A 21,652-nucleotide genomic window follows, 5' to 3' on the forward strand; every position below is an offset into this window, starting at 1 on the left:
CCTCGGAACGTGGGGGCCCCGAGCAGCCCCGGCCACTTTTGTCCGCGGTGAGCGGGCGAGTCGCCGCGTTTGTAAATTGCAAACAGACCCACGTGGTTCTGCAGCAGTCCCGGCCATGCTGGTGGCTTCCCCCCCGCCCCGCTCTTCCTCCTCCCCCCTTCCCGCGGTGGCTTCCTTCCTCTCGCTCCTTCCTCGCGCTCTTTGGGCATCCCCCCAGGGCGGATCTAGGGGGGCTGGGGTGCGCGAGGAGCTGCGGCGGGAGTTTACGGTGCAGCCATGCCGCGGCTCCGGGGAGCGGGTGGGGGCGGCGGGGAGCCGTGGAAGGTGCGTGTTTGCAAAGCTGAGCTGCTGCGGGGTTGGGGGCGTGCTCGTGTGTGGGGCGAGGGGTGGGCGTGGGCAGGACCCGGTAGCTGCGGCGGGCCGGCCGGGGGTGCCGCGGCCCTGGGCGCTTTGGCGGCCGCTCGCTCACTCGCGTCCTGGCGCTGTTTACTAGCGAGGCCTGGACGTGACTCTGCAGCCCTCTTGGAGTAGGCGGACCTCTGTGCGCGAGTCCTCCCGGGAGCTGTAGTTTTCCCAGCCCCGCGGGTGCGGGATTGTGGGAGTTGTAGGCGCACCCCGGCCATGCTTTCCGGGCACAAAGCTCGACCCTCGTAGGGAGGTTTTTTTTTTGGGGAGGGGGGCAGCTGAAGCCGCCCCAGCCTCCGAGACCGCTTCCGCCTGTACGCGGGTCACCGCAGCAAACTTTCGGATCTACTCCCTCTCGCCTCAGCTATAAGCCTAAGGTGCTTGGGCTCCAAGTCGAGCGGGTGGACATAACCTGCAGCCCTGCTCACCTTCCCAGTACCGAGTCTCCAAACTGGACCCTGACTAGCTCCAGGTCTATTCCCTCCTAAATTGTGGTGGGGTCGCGGTCACCCGGTACTCTTGCTAAAAATGCAGGTTTCCAGAACCCGGATCCCGAGAAGGGCCTGGGCATCTGAATGTATAGTAGGATTGGGGGTGGAGGAGGTTCTCCGGGCGTGCAGAAGTTTGGAACTTGTGGCCCCTTTCCTGCTGCGCCGTTCCAGGAACGAAATGGCTCCCCAGGGCTGGGGCCACGTGCTGCCGCCGCCTGGGGCTGGCGGGGCGGAGATTGAGGGGAGGAGCCCCGCGAGGAGTAACCTAGCCTGTGGACCCCTGGGGCTGCAGGGGCCAGGTGGGGGTGGGGACTGTGCTTACACGTGTATCCACTCCTCCCCCTAGGGCTCCTACCTTAACTGTACTCTTTAGTTCTGAATCTATACAGGAGTTGTGTGGGTGGCCCTGGCTGCAGAGCTCTAAGTACCAAACCTTTTAGAAACTCCCCGGGAAGGCCTACCAATGGGATGGATAATAAATGAAAAAAAAAAACCCTCGGATCTTGCTGGGGACTTGTTTTGCTAGAACTTTCTCATGAATTGTCAGTCTTCGTATGAGTTAAAAAAAAAATCAACAGCCTTCCAAAAAAAAAAAGTTGCACTGCACCCAAGTAGATGCTGCCTTATAGCAATCCTGTGGGCAGAGTAGCACTGCCCTGTGAGTGTCCGAGCTGTGAATCTTCATGGGAGCACAAAGCCTTATCTTTCTCTCTGGGAACAGCTGGTGAATTTGAACTTATGACCTTGTGGTTAGCCTGATGGTTAACCCATTGCCACCAGTGCTCATTCTTAGGAGTTAGCAAAAACAAACCAAACTCCCTGCTACTGGTCAATTTTGACTCATAGTGACCCTATAGAGCAGGGTAGAAATACTCCTGTTGTTTGGTTTCTCAGGTGGTTTATCTAGGCTCTTCTCAACGCTGAAAGAATTCACGTGGCAGAAGCACTTCTGAAAATCCAAGTAATTTTTATAACGGAAAGGGAAGTTTTTGATAATACAGTCTTAGTATACATTGTCCCTGGAAAGTGCAAGGATGCATGGCGTGCCATGGAAAGTTCACGACTGAAAATGGCCCCTCCAGGGGAGCTTGAAAAACCACGTGAAATAAATATGAACCAAGAGTAGGAAATCCCAAGAGTGTGGTGAGCGCCTGAGTGCTGGAGGACTCACTCTCCAACCTGTGAGAAAGCACCTGGATAAGAGGATGACTTGACCTCCGTCTGCTATTTATCTCCTATCTCCACTTGGGGTTGGACTCATGGTTGAAGGCACTGACTGACCTTATTGACTGAGTTCAGGCGCACCTGTGTGACGTCACATCCACTGGTGCCTATGTGTTTTTCCCAAGGTGTATGATGGGTGCCTGACTTCCGTGCAACCCCTTTCTTGTGGCCCTGCCAGCCAATTTCTCTAGCGCAGGCATTTGGGGGAGACAACCCCCCTGTGTCCCTAATCTAGCTACTTGTCACTGTGAGTTGCCGAGACTAACTCTTTACAGGAGTAGAAAACCTATCTTCCTGAGTGTATGGTGGTTTCAAACTGCTGACCTTTTGGTTAGCAGCCTAATGCAAAATCACTATGCCACCAGGGCTCCTATGAATTAGGTCACCTTAATGATCTCTATGTAAGGAAGGGGGATAGTTGTAGCAAGTGGAGGGGCTGCGACTTGAGCCCTGGGCCCAGAGCTGTGCTGCCTGATTAGTACGTGGCCCTGCAGGAGATGAGGGCATTCTAGCTCTGGTTGATAGACCCTTGGGTTGCAGAGCTAGGGTCTTGGCTGAGCTCTTTCTTGGGCCTCAGCAGTATGGCCTCAGTCTGTCCCTGCTTCAAGCCCCTGGCTACTTTGAAGGGGCCCTCAGGTACTTGGTTTTGAGGCCATTTTTAAGCCAGCAGTGCGAAGCTGTAGGTTTGGGACCTCTGGGCTTATTCATTTTCAGAAGGGGCCTGTCCAAGCTGGAGTACCCAGTGGGTAGGAACCTGTCTCCTTCCTCCACCCATACCAGAGGGGGCTGGACAGCAAGTCTCAGGACAGATTTGGACCTGCCACTCAAGCTGCTCCTCTGTGAGTACTCAGTGGTGGTACTCGGTGGGTAGAGTGATGGACAGAGAGTTCTGGAGGCGGGCAGGCCAGTCCCCCTCCAATCTTGCTTGGCTGCTGGTGTATTGTGAGCCCTCCCTGTGTGAGATGGAGGGTCTTGCTCAGGTAGACCCTTCAATGCCATGGTTTCTGCAGAATAGTTCACAAGATGTCTGGGCCATGGCTGTCACTAATCAAGGAAGGAGATCACTGCTATCTCTTAAAATGCCTCCCAGGCCCCTAAAAGCTGTCCTCAGTGTCCTCTCTCCTGGTTAAAGGTGTTCTGGTGTTGTAGTGGTTGTGTGACAGGCTGCTAACTACAAGATCAGCAGTTCCGACCCTGCAGCCCATACTTGGGAGAAAGGAAAACATGGGAGAAAACTGCCATAGGGACAGTTCTACTTTGTCCCATAGAGTCACTATGAGTTGGAATCCACTGGGCTGCCACAGTAAGTTTGATTTTTTTTTTATCTTGATAAGTGCTACTGCCCCTGGGGGAGAAGAGGTTGAGGACCTTAAGGCTTTTCCGCTTGCTTTGAGGTGGTTGACTCACAGCCACCTGTGTGTTTCAGAGTAGAACTGTACTCCATAGTGTTCCTGTTTGTGTGTGTATACAACATTTTGAAGAGTCTTCGTGATGTAGTGGGTTATGCCTTGGACTGCTAACCACAAGATCAGTAGTTCGAAACCAGCAGCTGCTGTGTGAGAGAAAGATGGGTATTTCTATTCCCAGAAGGAGTTACAGTCTCTGAAGCCCACAGGGCCAGTTTATATAACATTTTGAGTCCTCTGGTGCTCTCAGGGAAGCAATAGACTACTAACTGCAGCAGGGTCAACAGTTCAAACTCAGTAGGTGCTCCTGTAAAGATTTACAAGCCTGGAAACCCTACGTCAAGTTGGAGTCTACTCAATGGCCATGGCAGTGGGGTGTTTTTTTTCTGTGTGTATGTGTGCTCCCTGGAGGCTGTGGATTAAGCATTGGGCTTATAACTGCCAGATTGGTGCATCATTCAGCTGCTCTGAGGATAAAAGGATGAGGCTGTCTGCTCCTGTAATGATTTACAGCCTCAGAAACCCTATGGAGCAGTTTTAGTCTGTCCTATATGGGCTCTCTCTGGTTGGAGTTGACTCGATGGCTATGGGTTTGTGTATTCATTCATTGATGGACATTTGGGTTCTCCATGGATTGCCAGGCCTTTCTTCCAAGGTGCCTCGGTGTCCTTGAACCTCCCACCTTTGGTTAGTAACTATGTGGGTTACCTCTCCCTCACCTGTTAGAGACTAGCCACTAAAGAGTCACCTTTGTGTCAGAATTGCAAATACAGCTGCAAACCAGACCTTGGCCCGTGCTGCTCACAGTTCTGGGGGCCTGAAGAGGGTTGTCAATGCCCTGCGAGAGATCTGTGGGGTCTCCTAGGGGCCTGAGTACAAACCTGGGGCAAACAGGGCATTCTGTTACCCTCCGTCACGACCTTGTGAAGCGAGGCTCTGTTTACTGGTGTAAAAATGGGTCAGCTGAAGCTTGGGGTCCCCCAGCTGGTAAGTGGCAGGACTGGAGTTTTGAACTTTAGGCAAGCTGGTCCTGCACAGTGGGGGGTGTGGTAGGAAGTAGTGGTGCTGGAGGCTAGGCAGTATGTGTGTGTGTGTGGGGGGGGCGGCTGTAGAGAGAGGAGACTAGCACTCTTGTTAGGGGGGTGCCTTTCTTCCTGCCACCCTTCTAGTTGGGCATGAGTAAAATGCTGTGTGCATTACCCACCTGAAGGAGCCCTGGTGCTGCTGTGGGTTCCTTCAGGTTGGTGGTTCAAGTCCATCAACTCCAAGGAACAATGAAGAGGCTTTTTGCACCCACAAAGATTTACAGACCCAGAAACCCCAGAGAGTCACTATGAGCTGGAGGGAGTTGACTCAGTGGCCATGGGTTTGGATTTTTATTTTTCCCACTTTAACTGTGTGGGTGTAAGTGGCTCTGGGGTATACGAGGGGCTGGTTCCCTCGGTCAGTTTGAGGCCAGTATAGAGCCAGGGGCAAAGGGGGTCGGGGAGACATGACCTTGGGCTGGACAAGAGGGAGGACTACTGGTCCCCAGGGGGCAGTGTGTGGTGGGGTGGGAGGGTGGTGTTTTCTGATCTTGGCTTGGCCACACTGGTCTTAACACCTGAGGTTTTGTCCCTGGCTGCCCAAGTGCCCTGCCTTATTCCAGGGCAGTTCCTGACCAGCCTCCAGGAGCCTGGCTGTTGTAGTTGGAGGGTGTGGAGAGCCAGAGACAATGTGGTGGATACAGGCCACCTTCACTGCTCCCCTGAGGGAGTCTGGCAGAGCTGGAGGGAGTAACTTTGGGGCTTTTGCATTTGGTGCCTCACTTCAACTGAAAAATCCAAAAAGGGGTTTCCAGGCTAGCTGTGGAAAGTCCCCTTTACAAGAGCAGTATCACCCTGCAATTCCAATTAGACGGACAGTCATCAGTTGGAGACCTGGTTGGATGTCTTTCCACCAACCAGAACTTCTGTGTAGTTTGCATTCCACCAATCTGAGCCTCTGGCTAGCTGGCTGGCACTCCACCAACCAGACCCTGGTTTAGTCTGCAGTTGGCCAATCAGAACCTCGGTTAGCACACATTGTATCAAAGTCAGCAGGTGATCCCAGGCCTGGTTAGTGGATGAGTTCCAATTAAGGACCCACTTGGGGTTGTTCTACCCTGTCTTTACAGAGCCACTGATTCCTTGCAGGGAGCCAGGAGGCTGCCCTGATGGGTTTGGAGAGGGGCAGGATATAACACAAGCTATAACATTGAAGATGTGAGGTGGGGGCTCCCGGTGCTGCCCGAGACCTCTGCTCCCTGCTGGGCCAGGGCCAAGGCCAAGGCATTTCTATAAGAAATGGTGGGGTTTTCAGACAGGTGTTCTAAGAGTTTCTGTTGGTCTCTACAGTTAATGGGACAACAGCGTAAGGGTTGGGGAGCCTACCAAGGAGTCGGCCTCAGGGGTGAGGATTCCTGGATGGATGAACTGGGAGTTTGCAGGAGGTGGTGGGGGACTGAGCTTTCGCTTGGCTCAGATGTGTGTCTTGGGCTGGGAGGCAGTGGGTGTTTGGCACTACAAGAGGGGACATTGCAGTTGTACTTTTGAATTTGTTCTATACATTGCAAGTGCTTTTATCTTTGTCCTTGGCTAAGAGTTGGCAAGAATCCCTGGTGGCGGTGTGGTTACAATTTGGGTTGCTAACCACAAGGTCAGCAGTTTGAAACTGCCAGTTCTTCCACGGAGAAATATGGGATTTTCTATTCCCTTAAAGAGTTACAGTCTCAGAAACTCACAGGGACAGTTCTACCCTGTGCTATAGGGTTGCTGAGTCGGCATGGACTTTATGACAGTGAAAGGTTTTTTTGTGTGTGTGTGTGTGTGTGTGTGTGTGAAAAAGTTTGTGAAAAGTTTGATTCGAAAAAAATTTTTATTAAAAGATTATTTTATTGGGGTGTCTTATAACAATCCATACATCAGTTGTATCGAGCACATTTGTACATATGTTGCCATCATCTTCTCCTAAACATTTGCATTCTGTTTGAGCCCTCAGTATTGCTCCTCTTTTTACTCTCCCTTCCCCTGACAGTGAGTTTCAGAGAGCTGGCTAGGCGTTCTTGTGACTCAGGTTAAGTGCTGGGCCGGCAGCTGAAAGTTCGAACCCACCAGCCTCTCTGAGACAGAATGGCAAACTGCTTCACAAAGATGTGATAGCCTTGGAAGCCCTGTGGGACCTGCCTAGGAGTTCTTAAGAAAACCACAGAGGCAATCCTACCCTGCCCTACAGGGTTGCTATGAATCAGAATTTATTTGATGACAGAGAATCAGAATCCAGTTTGATTCTGGGCTACTTCATGTGCAGATGACACCTGCCTTTCTCTTAGTGGAGGCTTGCATGGACTCAGACTAGCAAGAAAGGCCTGGTTATTGACTTTCAAAAATCAGTATTTGAAAACAAAACAAAATGCTGTGTTATATAGTATTTCAATCCACAGCTAATTATGGGGCTGGTTTACAACTGGGTAGCCTTTTGTTCTTTTGTGCATGAAGTCATCACTAGTTGGGGGCTGCTGACTAGACAACAGCATGAGGGTGCCATTAGCTGGTGGGGCAGGGGCTTTGAGGGCACCACTGGGTCCCGCTGCCTGGCCTGGGGCATATTATCCTTTTATCCCACCTTGTTCCTTGTTTGGGAGGATGTGTCTGCTGTATAACCAAACCCAACTCATTGCCATCAGTCAATTCTGATGCTTATCGTCCCTGTAGGATGGGAGTGGAAAGCCTCATCTTTCTCCCAAGGAGCTGGCTAGCAGTTTTCAACTGCTGACCTTGCATTTAGCAGCCCAATGCATTACCCACACCACCTCAGGGCTCTAAGCACTTGTATGAAAGGGATATGTGGGGGTGGGGCTTCTACCACTGAAGCAGTACACTCTAGTTAACTCTTAAAACTCAAATCTATCACTATGAAGTCCATCCCAGCTCTTGACTTGCTACTCTAGTAAAGAGTTAGTGTCAGTTTTGCCCTCCCCTATAGGATAACTACGATTCAGAGTCGAGTTGATGGCAATGAATTTGGTGCTTGGTTTTATTACTCTGCTGCTAGGCCCCCTCCATGGGACTTCTGGGGAGTTCGCCACTTAGGGTGGCCCAAGCAAGTGTGGATGCATTAGGGCTCATTTGGTTCAGTTATGGCCTCATCCAGAGACTCCCAGCTTTGACCCACCCACTTTTCATCCTTTCTCAGACCACTGCCACCCCAGGGTGGGACAGAAAAACTGGGAGAACTGAGACAACACCGCCCCCCCCCCCCCCCCCCGAGCCCAGAAGTAGGGAAGCCAGATACTGGCTGCCTGACCTTGCAATGTGCCTCCATTCCTCTGAAGTGAGGCTGGTGATGCTCCTTCCTAGCTCTGACAGTCTCAGAACCCCGAGTGGCCCTGGATAGGTGGAGGAGGTGGGCTTTCCTTTGGACCTCCAGCAGCAGTGTGCGCTTGTCTGGTGTGGAGCCCACTTCCAGCCATCTATCTCTTGGTGGAGGAGGACGTCAGGCCCCAAGTTCCCCGGGGCAGTGAGATGGGTCTGGCCAAATGGCCTTGGGTGGGACTGACTGCTCCAGATGCATTCCTCTCCTGGGGTCAGTGCCTTTCTGCTTGGGGACAGTACTTGAGGCAGGGGCATGGCTAGGAAGGGGACCTCTTGGCCCTGCCCTCCCCGTGGGGAGCCAGGATGCCAATATTGCTTTGTCACCCCCAGACCCAGAGCAAGGACTTCTTTGGCCCAGGCTTGGAGCAGGTCACCCTAGGAGGGCCCCTCAGGAAGAGGCTGTGGCTGTGGCTTTGGGTGGGGCCAGCAGCCTCTGCTGGGAGCCCAGCATCTGGAAGCCATCAGGCCCATGAGGGGGGCGGGGGGCCAGGAAAGGGGGCATGCCTCCGCCAGGCCACACACAGGCCCACCCCTTGGGAGCAGTGGCGTTGGGCTTACAGACTCCTCTTGCCTGGCCAGCAGCCTCACCCCTACCCCTGGCTGCCTTCTCTCTCACCCGCTGGCCAAGGCTCCTGCAGCCTTTAATTGCCCATAGCATGCTGGCAGTCTCATTTCTCAGCACAGGGAGGGCTGCCCCTAGTGGCAAGAGGGCTCAGGCCAGGGAGAGGAGAACCATCTTTGTCCTCAGGCACTATGGGCCCCGTGGTCCATAGGAGAAGAGTGCTTCTCATCTTTGGGATCTGAGACCAGGAAGGCTGGGTTTCCCTGGGAGCTTGGGTAGGAACTTGAAGCTGGAGACTCAGATGTAGGGATGGGAAGAAAGGAGAGAGGGATGAGGCCAGAGTCTGGGTCACATGGTCCAGGTGGGGGTGGTGCTCAGAGGTATAAGTGCTTGGACTTACCCAGGTGTTGTTTGAAATTTTTTTGCTATTGAGAATATGCACAGCAGACATATACCAATTCAACAGTGTCTGTGTGTACAATTGAGTGACACTGATTCCATTCATCCAGTTCAGCCATTCTTACCTCCCTTTTTGGAATTCTCCCCCATTAACACAAACTTGACACCCCTTCAGCTTCCTAGCTTGTCTTGGGACTGGCTGTTGTCGAGTTTGACCCCATGTAGATCATTTTCTTGGAAGAGCACAATGCTCAAGCCAGATGGTCTGTACTTACTAAACCTTTGGTCTAAGGAGCCCTGGCTGGGTAAGCACTGGGCTGCTAACCCCACCGTCAATGGTTTAAACCCACCAGTCTACTCCATGAGAGAAAGATGAATCAATCTGTCCATAAAGATGAACAGCCCTAGAAAGCTTGAGGGTAATTAAAGGTCAGAATAAACTCAATGGCAGTGGGTTTATAGTATGGTTTGAAGAAGATTTCAGGGGATCTTTTTGGTTTAAGATTTAGTGTATTTTTTTAGGGGGGTTGCATTCAGCTTTCATGGATCCAGAAAGTCTGGATTCCATGAGAACTTGAAATTCTATTCTGCATTTTCTACCTCTTTGGACTGAGTTTTCTGTGAGTTCTTTGATCAAGAATGGTAGCTGTGGCCCCAGGTGCCCTGATTGTCACCTGGTGCCCACATGCTTCAGAATGAGTGCTGCATCTTAACCATGGAGCCCTCTAGGGTTTCCCTAGGCCTGCCAGCTGGGATCCAAACTCTGTGATTTATAAGTTCCTGGGTGCTTTGACACCCTGTTCTGGAGAAGGGTTCTGCCTCATTCAGCCAGGGACTTCCCAGAACTTTGTTTTCACTAGCTTCCCATCCCCTCCACTCTACCAGCCCTCCCTCTCCCCCATCTCCCCTTAGGTGTCAGGCCTGGCCTCTTCTGCCCTGGAAGGGACACAGGTGAATGAAAAAGACAGGGGTCCATTGGGGGTGGGTCCAGCAGGCACCTGGCATCAGTGGGCCCCTCTCATCCCACAGCCTGGCCAATATTCCACTGACTCCAGAGACGCAGCGGGACCAGGAGCGGCGGATCCGAAGGGAGATTGCCAACAGCAATGAGCGGCGGCGCATGCAGAGCATCAACGCCGGCTTCCAGTCCCTCAAGACCCTCATTCCCCACACGGACGGAGAGAAGCTCAGCAAGGTGCACCTGGCAGGGAGGGCTTCCTGGGGGTGGCAGTGGCTGCGATGGCAGAGACCATCGGCTCAGCCCTTGACCGGCAATCCCTCTTGCCTGCAGGCAGCCATCCTCCAGCAGACAGCTGAGTACATCTTTTCGCTGGAGCAGGAGAAGACCCGCCTTCTGCAGCAGAACACCCAGCTGAAGCGCTTCATCCAGGTACTGCTCCGGGGGTCCTTCCCTGCACTTGCCCGCCTACTCCCTTGCCACCTCTCTTCTCCCCTTGCCGCTTGGGCGGGCCCAGGGCCCCGCATTACTAGCACTACCTGAAGCTCCTTGCTGCCCGTCCTGCCTCTCACCACAGACCACCTGCTCCCAGCACCAGCCTTCCCACCTGGGCTTTTGTTTACCCTCTGCCCAGAGTGGCCAAGGTGGTTCTGAAAGGAACTGGTTTATCCGAATCTACTGTGGCTGCTATAGCTAGCAACTCCAACTGGGGGCGTATTGAAGCCACAGAAATGGACCCTGTGTTGGCTGCTTCTGCGGGTCTGTGTGACCTCACACACCGGCAGTGGTCTGGTGTTGAGTCATACTCACTCACCCCTCTGGGGTCTGTAGGAACTGAGCGGCTCATCCCCTAAGCGGCGCCGGGCGGAGGACAAAGATGAGGGCATTGGCTCCCCGGACATCTGGGAAGATGAGAAGGCGGAGGACCTGCGGCGGGAGATGATCGAGCTGCGGCAGCAGCTAGACAAGGAGCGCTCAGTGCGCATGATGCTGGAGGAGCAGGTGAGGCGGCGCCCCCTGCTGGCCCGGAGGAAGAGTGCGCGGCTGCGCGGGCATTCCAGCTGGCGGGGGGGACCTCCCTGCCTGCCTTCAGAATCGCCAGCCTAGGTGGTGCACTGTGTTAAGTAAGCCCCAGGGAGAAGGTTGCAAGCTGAGTAGTTGGCACTTTGAACCCAGCTCCACAGGAGTAAAGGCCTGGTAACCTGCGCCCATACAGGTTACAGAAGAAAAAAAACAAAACAAAGTGACCCACCATGGGGTGGAGTAGAACTGCCCCATAATTTTTATGGAAGCCAACAGCCACGGCTTTATCCCAGTGGGTTTGAACCTCCGACCTTCTGGTTAGCAACTGAGCTCTTTAATCTCTGCTCCAGTTGGGCTTCTCCCATGTCAAAATGACATCTTAGGAAACATGATGCGGCAGTTCACACACTGTCCTCTGGGGTCATGGCACCCAGCGATTTCAACAACTTTGGGCCAGGCGGGAAAGTGAGGGGAGGCACCAGATGTACCCTCAGCCACTAGGGGTGAGGGTACCATCTTGGCCATGGAGCTGAGTTTGTCGCAGGATGTCACCACTCCATGCACCACTCCTGTGTTAGTCTGGGTACTTTAGAGAAACAAATCCACAGAAACTCATGGATAAGAGAGAGTTGTACATAAAGGTTAAGTGCACATCAAGAAAACATCTCAACCCAGTGCTGCCCAAGCCCACAAATCCAACATTAACCCATATGTCCAACACCAATCCACAAAGCCCTCCTCCTCCATCTCACAAAATAGACGCAATGATGCCAACTGCAGGAGGAAAGCTGAGTCAGTGAATGTGTAAGCATCTTAGTGCTGGCAGGGGTCTCCATATGGGTGCTCCAGCACCCAGGGCTGCATCCGAGTTGGTCCGTGTGGCTTCTCCTTGGTGATGTCTGGCAGGAAGTGAGCCTTGCCAGCTGAAGTAGGAAACTTGCTAAGGCAGCTATACCCTGGTCCAAGCATCACAAAGCACGAGACCAGAGAACTCGAAAGGCGAGGCTCATTGAGCCCTTTGTCCCTCCACCCTTCAATTAACCGTACATGTGTTTATCAGCCAGGTTGGCACAATATACTAACTCAACTCCCCACCTCTGCCCCACACAGCTGTGACAGGCCATGGTTTCTGCATGGGTATCCTTAGGGGGTCTGGGCTCTTTCTAGAGGGCCTGCATCAAGGTTCCCCTTGGAAGATCCAGGCAGAGGGAACAGCTTGGAGGCAGGAGGGAGGGAGCCTGGTATGATGAGGCCACTGTGAGGGGGGAGGAGGAAAAGGAGAGGACACATCAGGACTGGCCTGGTCTAGTAGGGCCTTCCTTCCAGGCTGCCGCTCTGGTTCCTGCCCAGCAGGTGGTGGGCTCTGAGCTGAGTTCACTGGCAGGTTGACCAGTCTTCTTAGCAGCAGATAAAGAGTTTGGGGCAGCATGTTGGGGCCTATGAGCTGCTTGGGAATTTTCAGGGCCCCACAAATGGGCTTCAGCATTGAGTGTGGGCCTCGCCTTACCCTAAGCCAGCTGCTCTGCCCCCAGGTGCGCTCGTTAGAGGCTCACATGTACCCAGAAAAGCTCAAGGTGATAGCACAGCAGGTGCAGCTACAGCAGCAGCAAGAGCAGGTGCGGCTGCTGCACCAGGAGAAGCTTGAGCGGGAACAACAACACCTACGTACCCAGGTGAGTGGGTCCTACCCCCCTCCCCCAGCAGGCAGCACCCCATCATCGTACCCCTGAATGTCCAGCTGGGCCGATATTGTAATGTTCCACACTTGCAGCTGTTCTGTGTATGAAATGGTCTTGAATGTTTCTAGCAGCTCTAGAGGCCCGGGCTGCTATTGTTCCTGGATCATAGTGAGAAAACTGAGGCCTGGTTAAATAATAAGCCCAAGGGCCTTGGACTAGTGTGTGGTTTGGAGCAGGGATTTGAATCCTGGCTGGCAAAATCTAGTATGTATTCTAGTGTGTCTGAATGCCACAAACTTCACACTTGCAGCACCGTCAAACTTCAAACTGCCCACTTGGATGCTTCCAAGTGAAGGGGCCATGTGATCTTGGATGGCTGAGAGCTCCTCTCTAGGCCTTTTCCACTCATAGGGCTCGGGACGATCGGTGGGGTGGTGGGTGGAAGCAGTGGGTGGGAAGAGATGGTTTCAGACCCTGGGGAGAGACACTGAAGACCTCTGTGTTGCAGCTCCTGCCCCCTCCGGCCCCCACCCACCACCCCACAGTGATTGTGCCGGCACCACCTCCCCCGCCCTCCCACCACATCAACGTCGTCACCATGGGCCCCTCCTCAGTCATCAACTCTGTCTCCACATCCCGACAAAACTTGGACACCATCGTGCAGGTACCTGGGCTTGCGGAGGGTGCAGCCCATAGGGAGCCAGACGGAGCTTATGGGGTGGCATCTTCAAATCCCCATTTCTGTACCTGTCAAGTGGGTAGCTGCTCTGTTGAGAGCTGCGGGTGGGGTCCGCCTGGTCAGAGGGATGCAGTGGTCTTGAAGAGACCCAGTTCCTTTATCCTACATGGAGTTGAAGACAACTCCCCCTTTTTTTAGTAGTGCCAGATGTTGAAAAAAGTTTAACTGTGTTTTGTTATTGTTGAATATACACAGTGAAACTTACATCAGTTCAACACATGTACAATTGGTGACGTTCTTGGCAGTATAAAACCCTTCTCACCCTCCCCTTCTGAGTCGTCCCCAACCCCCACTAAAGTGAACTTAGTGCCCATTCCCATCCAATCTTTCGACTTGCTGTTGTCAGTTTGATTCCATTTCAATCGATCTTAAAAGAGCACAATACTGAAGATAGACCTTTTTTTTCTATTGCTTAAGCTAAACCAGTGTTTGCTTTTCAAAACAATTTAGGCGATATTTGTGATTTAAGGTTTAAAGATAATCTTGAGGCAGCAATTTTGACGGTTCATATAGTCCCCATGACTCTAGCCAAGAAGACCCTCAGTTCTCAGAGCCTGGGTTAAGGACTTTGGGTATCTCACCCTGAGGTTAGTCCAGAACTTTCTTTCACTACTATCTCCCTGGACCTGGGTGGGTGTCAATTAAGCCTCCAGTAGTGGAGGGCGTATCAGAATGAGTAATTTTCTGGGTCCAACCTGTTGTTACTACTACACTCAGCCTTAGGCTAGTCCCCTTGGAGAGAACCCAAGAACATCAAATAAACTTTCTAATTCATTAACCAAAGAAGCCAGCATAGAAAAGAAGTAAACAAAAAAACTGTCTTTCAACCCCTGGAACTTGAGTTGAACATAAACCCAGCTAATTGAATAGCAAAGTTAATAACAAAGATGCTTATTAAGTTAAGAGGCATAGATATGTGAAAACCCCTCTTCATTTCTAAATAACAGTGAGGCTGCTGTTGGCCCCAAGGGGTTTTCAACTCAGCAGAAGTGCTTTCTAAAGTTGCCTCCCCCAGGCGCTGGCGGACAGTTCTGGGGTGTGCGTGGGTGGGGGGCCTTATTGGCACTCTGTCCCTGCACAGGCGATCCAGCACATCGAGGGCACCCAGGAGCGGCAGGAAGAGGAGCGGCGGGCGGTCATCGTAAAGCCCCTCCGCTGCGGCTCCGGCTCGGAGGCCCCCGCCTCCGACACAGCCTCCGACTCGGAGGCCTCTGACAGTGACACCATGGACCAGAGCCGGGAGGAGCCATCGGGGGATGGGGAGCTTCCCTGACCACCCCCAGCCCTCCTCTCCCTAATGGGGGCTGGAGGGGCCCGGGGCAGCAGCAGGGAGAAACGTGGTTGAATGAGTGAAAGATTTTTACAAAATTACAATGTCATTTGGGTCTCTTTTATGACCTCTTTTTTCGATACTGTAAATTGACCTTTGAACGGAGCCACCCAACTCAAGGTCACAGGGGCTGGGGTGGCCTGGAGCGTGTTGGGGGCCTTGGGATACTGGGGCTGGCCTCAGCCCTGGAGGCTGGGGACGCAGACACTGAGGTGCCTGGTTTCTCTCTGCCAAAAAAAAAAAAAAAAAAGGAACGTTTTTTCATTTTAAACATGTTTTTTTAAGAACAGGGAAAATGAAATGTAACCCCAAGCTCGCTCTTCCCTCCCCAGAGGCAGCCTTGCAACAGCCAGTCTTTAATCCCTCCTTCCCACCTCTCTTTGGTTTTCTTCTTTTTCCTTTAAGCACTTAACATGGGTTGGGGGTCTGGCTGGGTCTGGGCTTTCTGGGGGGTTGGGGGGTATTGATGTTGCTTCTCGGTTTTGGGGTTTGCTGCTGCCCTCCTCCCCTATTCCTGCTCCCTCTTAGCACTAGGGTTAGCCACTCTCCTCCCCACTCAACCCCACAGATCCCTACCGGTTTCCCATCTTCAACCCCAAAAATGTCTTTGTCTCTTTTTTTGTTTTGTTCGTTGATTTTTTTTCTCTCTTTGTTTTGTTTTGTTGTTTTTTAAAAAAAATTTGAAGTCTTTGTGTTCAAGGAGAAGCTATTATATTTTGTTAAGAAAGTGGGGGGTGGGGAAACCAAGAGGCCACTGTGCCTTTGTAAAGCAACAAAATAAAGTTTGTACCTTGTTTTCTAGCTTCTGTCTCCCGAGTGGTGATGGACCAGAGTGAAGCAGACACAGCCAAAACCAGTGCTGTGAGGTCGACTTGAACTTGGGCCATCAGAGTAGAGCTGCGCGCAGAAGGCGCTTTAATTAAGGTTCTCTTTCCACCCTTTGTTCCTGTGCCCCTCTGGGTGGGTTCAAGCTGCCAACCTTTAGCTCAGCAGTTCTCAACCTGTGGGCTGCCTAAGACCATCGGAAAACATAACTGTAACAAAATTGCAGTTATGAAGTAGCAGCGAAAATAATTTTATGGTTGGGGGTCACCACAACATGAGGAACTGTATGAAAGGGTTGAGGCATTGGGAAGGTTGAGAACCACTGCTTTAGCTGAATCATCTGCCCCATCCTGAGACTCTTGGGCCCCAGAAAGAAAACCTGGTGTCATTAGGCTCATCCTGACCCTATAAGACAGAATAGAAGGATTCCAGAGGGGTTCCAATTCCCAGAGGGTAGTACTCTATGGGAAGCAGGCAGCTACAGCTGTAGGGTGGGGTCAAAAGACTGAGCTTTCAGTTAGCAGTCAATTGCTTAGCTATTGTACCACCAGGGCTCCTCTGGACTGGAGTCTCTCACTCCCTGCCACCAAGTCGATACCGACTCATAGTGACCCTATAGGACAGCAGAACTGCCTTGTGGGTTTCTGCGACTAGCTGTGTATGGAGGTAGGAAGCTGTTTTGAACCACAAACCTTGTAGATAGAAGCTGAACACGTAACCACTGTGCTACCAGGGCTTCCCTGGACTTTCGGAATGGAAGGTACTAATTGGGCTGAGTGTTGCCTGACCCAGTAAAGCAGTTTGGATGCGAGTGAGTGGGATGACCCCTGCAGCTATGTGTGACGTAAGGAGGAGAAATCGGTCATTTCCTTTCATGGATTCACTGAAGAGATAGAGAAGGCATTGGGTGGGGAGAGGGACTCCTGAATCCTCTTGGGTGGCAGGCAAGAATAAAACCATCTGTGACACCACAGGTTCTTAACACATGGAGCAGCAGGTATACCAGATGTGCAGGGATCCTGGTTGATCCCTCGACTGCCACATGGAACCTTCGTCTCAGCACATATAAGAGGATTGATGGCATAGTGATTATGCTGCTAACCATGAGGTCTGCAGTTCAAAACCACGAGCTGCTTCTGGAGAGAAAGCTGAGGTTTCTTACTCTCATAGTGAGTTGCAGTCTCAGAAACCCATAGGGTAAGTTCTACCCTGCCCTATAGGGTCGCAATGAGTAGAAATAAACAGACAGTTATTTGGGTTTTTGGTATCTGACATTTGGGAGTTTTAATGACACAAGGGGATTGAGTCATAGTAGAGCTTGGAGAGGTCTTTAAATCTCAAGACTCCATGGCCATGGCCACTGCACAACACATCCAGTGAAGCCATTTTTTTCTCGTGGCATTGAAGTCGTCTGCTCCAGCTAGTTGAGCTTTGCAAAAGGTTTGTGCCCTAATGCTCACCCAAGGTACCTTCAAATGCACCCAGCGGTGCCACAGAACAAGGCCAGGCGACTTGGAAGCAGCTCTGCCCTTTAATACATGGGGTCACTGTGAATTGGAATAGACTATGGCTATGGCTTTGTGTGTATGTGTAGAAAATGTTAGGATAAGTGACATTTTGAATGGCATGGGCACACTGGCAGGTAGATGGCATCTGAGGAAGAATAGGAAAAATAGCCAGTTCCTATCTCACTCCATGATGGCTCCTTGGGTGGAAAGTCGGATCAAGAATCTGTTATCTTTTTTTCCACTTTTAAGAATGTTTTTTTTTTTAAGAATGTTTTTTAAAAGCATAATTTACAGTTAGTAAAATTCTCCTATTTGGGATACACTTAAGAAAAAAACAACAAGAAAATCCTCACTGACATCTAGTTGATTCTAACTCATGCCTGATCCAAGCCATGGTATTTTCAATGATCACATATGCATGTCAAAGATGGGCTGTGAGTAAGGAAGCCTGACGAGGACTTGATGCATTTGAATTCTGGCATTGTCGAGGAATATTGCAGGTGCCATGGACTGTCAGAAGAACAAACAAATCTGTCTTGGAAGAAATACAGCCAGAAGGCTTCTTAGAAACAAGAATGGTATTTTAGCAGGGAAGCAACAAAGTCTACGTGAAGAATCACACCAGCCTGTGTGGGTCACAAGGTGTTGACACGATCAGGTATCAGAAGACCCAAAACAATCATATTGATGTGAATGAGGAGGGTTAGAGTGGAGACCCAAGGCCCATTTGTAGACAATTGGACATCCCCTCACAGAAGGGTCACAAGGAAGGAATGAGTCAGCCAGGGTGCAGTGTAGCACTGATGAAACAACATCCCTCTAGTTCCTAATGCTCCCCCTCTCCCCCACTGTCAGGACCCTAGTTCTACCTTATATAACCTGCAAGACTGGAGCATGTACACTGGTACAGAAAAGAGCTCTCAACACGGAATCCAGGACAGACAAACCCCTCAGAAACAGTAATGAGAGCGGTGATAACATAAATGTAGGGAGAAGGGGCAAAGAGGGAACTGATCTTAGTGGTCTACATGTAACACCCCCCCCACCCTCTTGGAAGAACAACAAACGGTGAAGGGAGACAGCGGGCAGTGTAAGGAAAATTGTAATTTATCAAGGGTTCACGAGGGGGGAAGGAAGAAAGGGGAGCTGATACCAAGGGCTCAAGTAGAAAATGCTTTAAAAATGATGATGGTGAGACTGAGCGAGGGGACACAACCTAGGCAGGCCGGATCCACTGCCATTGCCCGGACCCGCGGTAACCAACGTGAGCTTGCCTGCCTGAGAGGCGCGGTTAAGGGAGAAGCATTGAGATGACGGGCTTTCTGCTGCTGCTGCCTGCAAGCAGAGATCACGCTGCAGAAGCAGCAAAGGGCAAACGAGAGGAGGAACCCAAGGATCTCTGACTTCATGTCCAACCCTCTTGCCCTCTTTCCGCCAGTCCTACCAAGCTGGTGTTCCTCTTGTAGTGCGCACAGGTCCCAGCACCGATGGCAAGCACTTTACCCTGAGTCTGCAGCGGGGTCCTTTTGTGCTTCCTTCTCAGGTAGCCCCTCTCCCCCTGGGTCATACCTGGGGGTCAGGGGGTTACCCCTTCCCAGTGTTTTATCCCTGTGAGGCTCATCCTAATGTATTAAATGTAGCTTTGTAATTAAAAAAAGATGGCAACATATGCACAAATGTGATCGATAACAATTGATGTTTGGATTGTTTAAGAGCTTTAAGAGTCTCCAATAAAAATGATTTTTTAAAAAAAGAAGCAAGCATGGAGAGACTTACAGAAGGACACCACGCTTGGTAAAGTAGAAATCATGGTCAAAGCAGAAGGAAGACCCACTGAGATGGATTGACACTGGCTACCTGTCAAACACAACCATCGTTGAGGATGGCGAGGGATCGGTTAGGGTTTTGTTCTGTTCTACTTGGGGTCTCTTTAAGGGGCAGTGCTTAGCCAGGGTCTGGACGAGGACACCTCTCCTCCAGGCCAGCAGAACTTGAAAATAAAACCCAGTTGATTCCAACTTATAGCAACCCTAACATCCCCATAGTGTTTCCCATTGGTACACTTTACAGGAACAGCCAGTTACATCTTTCTGTCCAGGAGCGGCTGGCTGGCATGTGTAAGCCACCCACCTTTCAATTTGCAGTCTAGGCTTAACTACAGAGCCACCAGCAGAAGCAATCCCTTTGCCTGGTGTGAGGCTGCACACCCACCCTTCCGGTGCACAGGCGTCTCATGCAGCTCCTAAGTCAGAGAGCCAACAGAGGGCGCTGTGAGCATGGGACGCCCAGCCCAACTAGACCACAGGCCCCGCCTCCTTCCGTTTCTTGCGGCATGCTCATTTTCCATTGGCCAGAGGTGGAGCTTGGAGGCGGAGCCAGGGAACCCCCGCTCTTCCTCTCTGGGACGTCGCACGTGGAAGCGTTCCCACCAGCAGGGGGCGGAAGTCCGGGGTGCGGCCGTGGTTCCGCCCTTTCCCGGATTCTCCCCGTTCCTCCCTCTCCCCCTTGCCCCCAGCGCGCATGCTCTTTGGAGCGCAGGCTGTCTAGAGCGCGCTCCGGCCAGCACGCCCGTCCGGCTCCGCCCCACCCCGCCCCGCCCCGCGTCCGCGCACTCACGCACGGCCCTCTCACGCAGACGCTGCGGACGTGCCGCGAACATGCCGCCCCTGTCTCGGCCACGCTGAGGCGCTCGTCAGCTGCTCCCAGCGTCGCAGCCCTTCAGTTCAGCGCCCACGTCGCTCGCGAGCCAGGCTGGTGGTCGTCTGCCCCGCCCCTGCGTCAGGTAGCTCCGTCGTGGTGTGGAGCCAGCCGGGCTGTCCAGTGGGTGAGGTACCTCAGAACGTTCTAGAAGCCACCTGAGAAACAGTACAAAGAAAGGAATGAACTGGATTTTAGTCGGTTTTATTTTAGCCCCAAGTATCCAAACCATTATCATTTCAACACGGGGGGGGGGGGGGGAGAAAAAGTTACTTTTGACAGTGCCGTGAAATTAATTCCCACCTTATGTGACAGAACGGAACTGGCTCCTAGAATTTCCTAGGCTTTTTGGTTTGAGAGTATACACAACCGAACACACACCAATCCAAGGTTCTACGTGTGCCATTCAGTGACACGGATGACCCCACATCACCCTCCTTCGTGGGGAACTCGTCCCTGCCCCCAAGCTTCCGACCTAACGGGTGTGAACTGCCAGCCTTTCAACTAGTAGCTGAATGCTTGCTTGTTGTGCCACCAGGGTCATTTTTAAAAAATAAAACATTACTAGTAAAATATTTCCTATTCTGCTTTTCCCTACGTAATCTTCCAAACCCAGGCATGTCTCCCACTTGGCAGTACAATGTTAGGACTGATGCTTGGACAGCGGAGCCATCTTTCCGTGTAGCGCGTGCCTCCCACGTGGGGCAGCACAGGTCTGGGCCACTGGGGAAAATGGGAGCCTGGTGGTCAGAAAGAGCCAGGTGTGTTCCACAGGCAGTGGAGTCACATGTCTGGGAGGAGAAAGGGCTGTGGAAAAGATGGAGGCATGCAATCAGCTCGATGACATGTGAGGGAGGTTGAATTTTATTTTCTGCTGCGAGGAGGTGGGATAGGAGTGATTTGATCAATACAGTGAAACCTAGTAAGTTAGTGGTTCAAGTACTATGTAAGATAAGCTCAGAAAAGTTCTGTAAATTTCTGTCATAAAACTTGTTATTGGGAATCAGGTGAAGGTTTATAGAGCAGATCTACATCCAACAATTCATACATTCTGATTCAGCTGATTCATTACAATCCCTTTAATGTCACATTGCTTATCCCATTTCCCCCAGCTTTCTGTTTCCATTCCTCTTTCGGTCCTACTCCTTTGGACATTGTCCTTGGGTACAAACTGCCTTTTTGATTTTAAACAGCTGCTTATTCTGACATGGAGGTGAATTTAGTTTCAGACCTGAAGGTTCTTGGGAGCCCTGTCTATCTGACGTCTCTTTTATAATTGTGAGTTCTGTTCCATAGATCTATGTAGGATCTTCCGACGTGATCTGAGAGAGAGGACCAGTCTCAGAACAGTTGGTAGTGGTAGCTAGGCTCCATCTAGTTCTGGTCCCAGAGTTATGGATACTAATGCTTATGTGGTTTCTATGTACCCTTTGAGTCTCATCAGTCTTCCTTCCTCTGATGGGAAGAGACCAAGAGTTGCACCCCAGATGGCTGCTCACAGACTTCCAAGACTCCAGCCATACCAACTGAGAATGTAGAACATTGTTTTGGTGAACCAGGTTATGCCCATTGATCTTGATGTCTCCTGAGACTAAGGCTCTGATCCCCCCTACACCCAGTGACTCATTCCCTCAAGGTGTTTGGTTATGCCTCGGAAGTTTTCATAACTTGGTTTACTTTTGTTGGAAATAGATCCATGAATATGGTGGAGCACACAGAGGACCAAGCTCCATGAGTTTCCTCCAATTGAAGATGTAACCACAAAGTTCCACAAGTCTCCTTATACTTCCCCTTGTCTTGTTACTACCCCCTGCGTACTTTATTTAATTAAATTTTCATTTTGAATAATTATAGATTAGATTCACGGGATGTTACAAAGAAATATACTGATTGGCTTTGTACACCCTTTTCACTCAGTCTTCCATGTTAACATCTTGCATAGCTAGATTACACTATCAAAGCCAGCTGACTGATAGTGAGAACTGTGCAGTCGACAGTGCTTATTCAGATGTTAC

General features: G+C 51.4%; 2 protein-coding genes across 4 annotated transcripts in view; both read left to right on the forward strand.

The window, feature by feature from the left end:
• Positions 1 to 15,391, forward strand: part of TFAP4 (transcription factor AP-4) — a 40,791-nt gene extending 25,400 nt beyond the window's left edge. For both annotated transcript variants that reach the window (XM_075564352.1, XM_075564351.1), the window contains exons 2-7: positions 9,908 to 10,073; positions 10,170 to 10,268; positions 10,668 to 10,838; positions 12,392 to 12,532; positions 13,047 to 13,202; positions 14,359 to 15,391. In XM_075564352.1, the coding sequence (XP_075420467.1) occupies positions 9,999 to 10,073; positions 10,170 to 10,268; positions 10,668 to 10,838; positions 12,392 to 12,532; positions 13,047 to 13,202; positions 14,359 to 14,550 (834 nt within the window). In that variant the 5' untranslated portion in view covers positions 9,908 to 9,998 and the 3' untranslated portion in view covers positions 14,551 to 15,391. The remainder of the gene's footprint in view (positions 1 to 9,907; positions 10,074 to 10,169; positions 10,269 to 10,667; positions 10,839 to 12,391; positions 12,533 to 13,046; positions 13,203 to 14,358) is intronic.
• A 4,206-nt stretch (positions 15,392 to 19,597) lies between these two features.
• LOC142462457 (sarcalumenin) overlaps positions 19,598 to 21,652 on the forward strand; it is a 52,236-nt gene continuing 50,181 nt past the window's right edge. Inside the window, exon 1 of one of the 2 annotated variants that reach the window (XM_075564353.1) lies at positions 19,598 to 19,764. The gene's annotated coding sequence lies outside the window, so the exon portion shown is untranslated. The remainder of the gene's footprint in view (positions 19,765 to 21,652) is intronic. The other variant, XM_075564354.1, reaches the window with a different exon arrangement.

Source organism: Tenrec ecaudatus, chromosome 12 (assembly GCF_050624435.1).
Source record: "Tenrec ecaudatus isolate mTenEca1 chromosome 12, mTenEca1.hap1, whole genome shotgun sequence".
In the NCBI taxonomy this organism is placed as follows: Eukaryota; Metazoa; Chordata; class Mammalia; order Afrosoricida; family Tenrecidae; genus Tenrec; species Tenrec ecaudatus.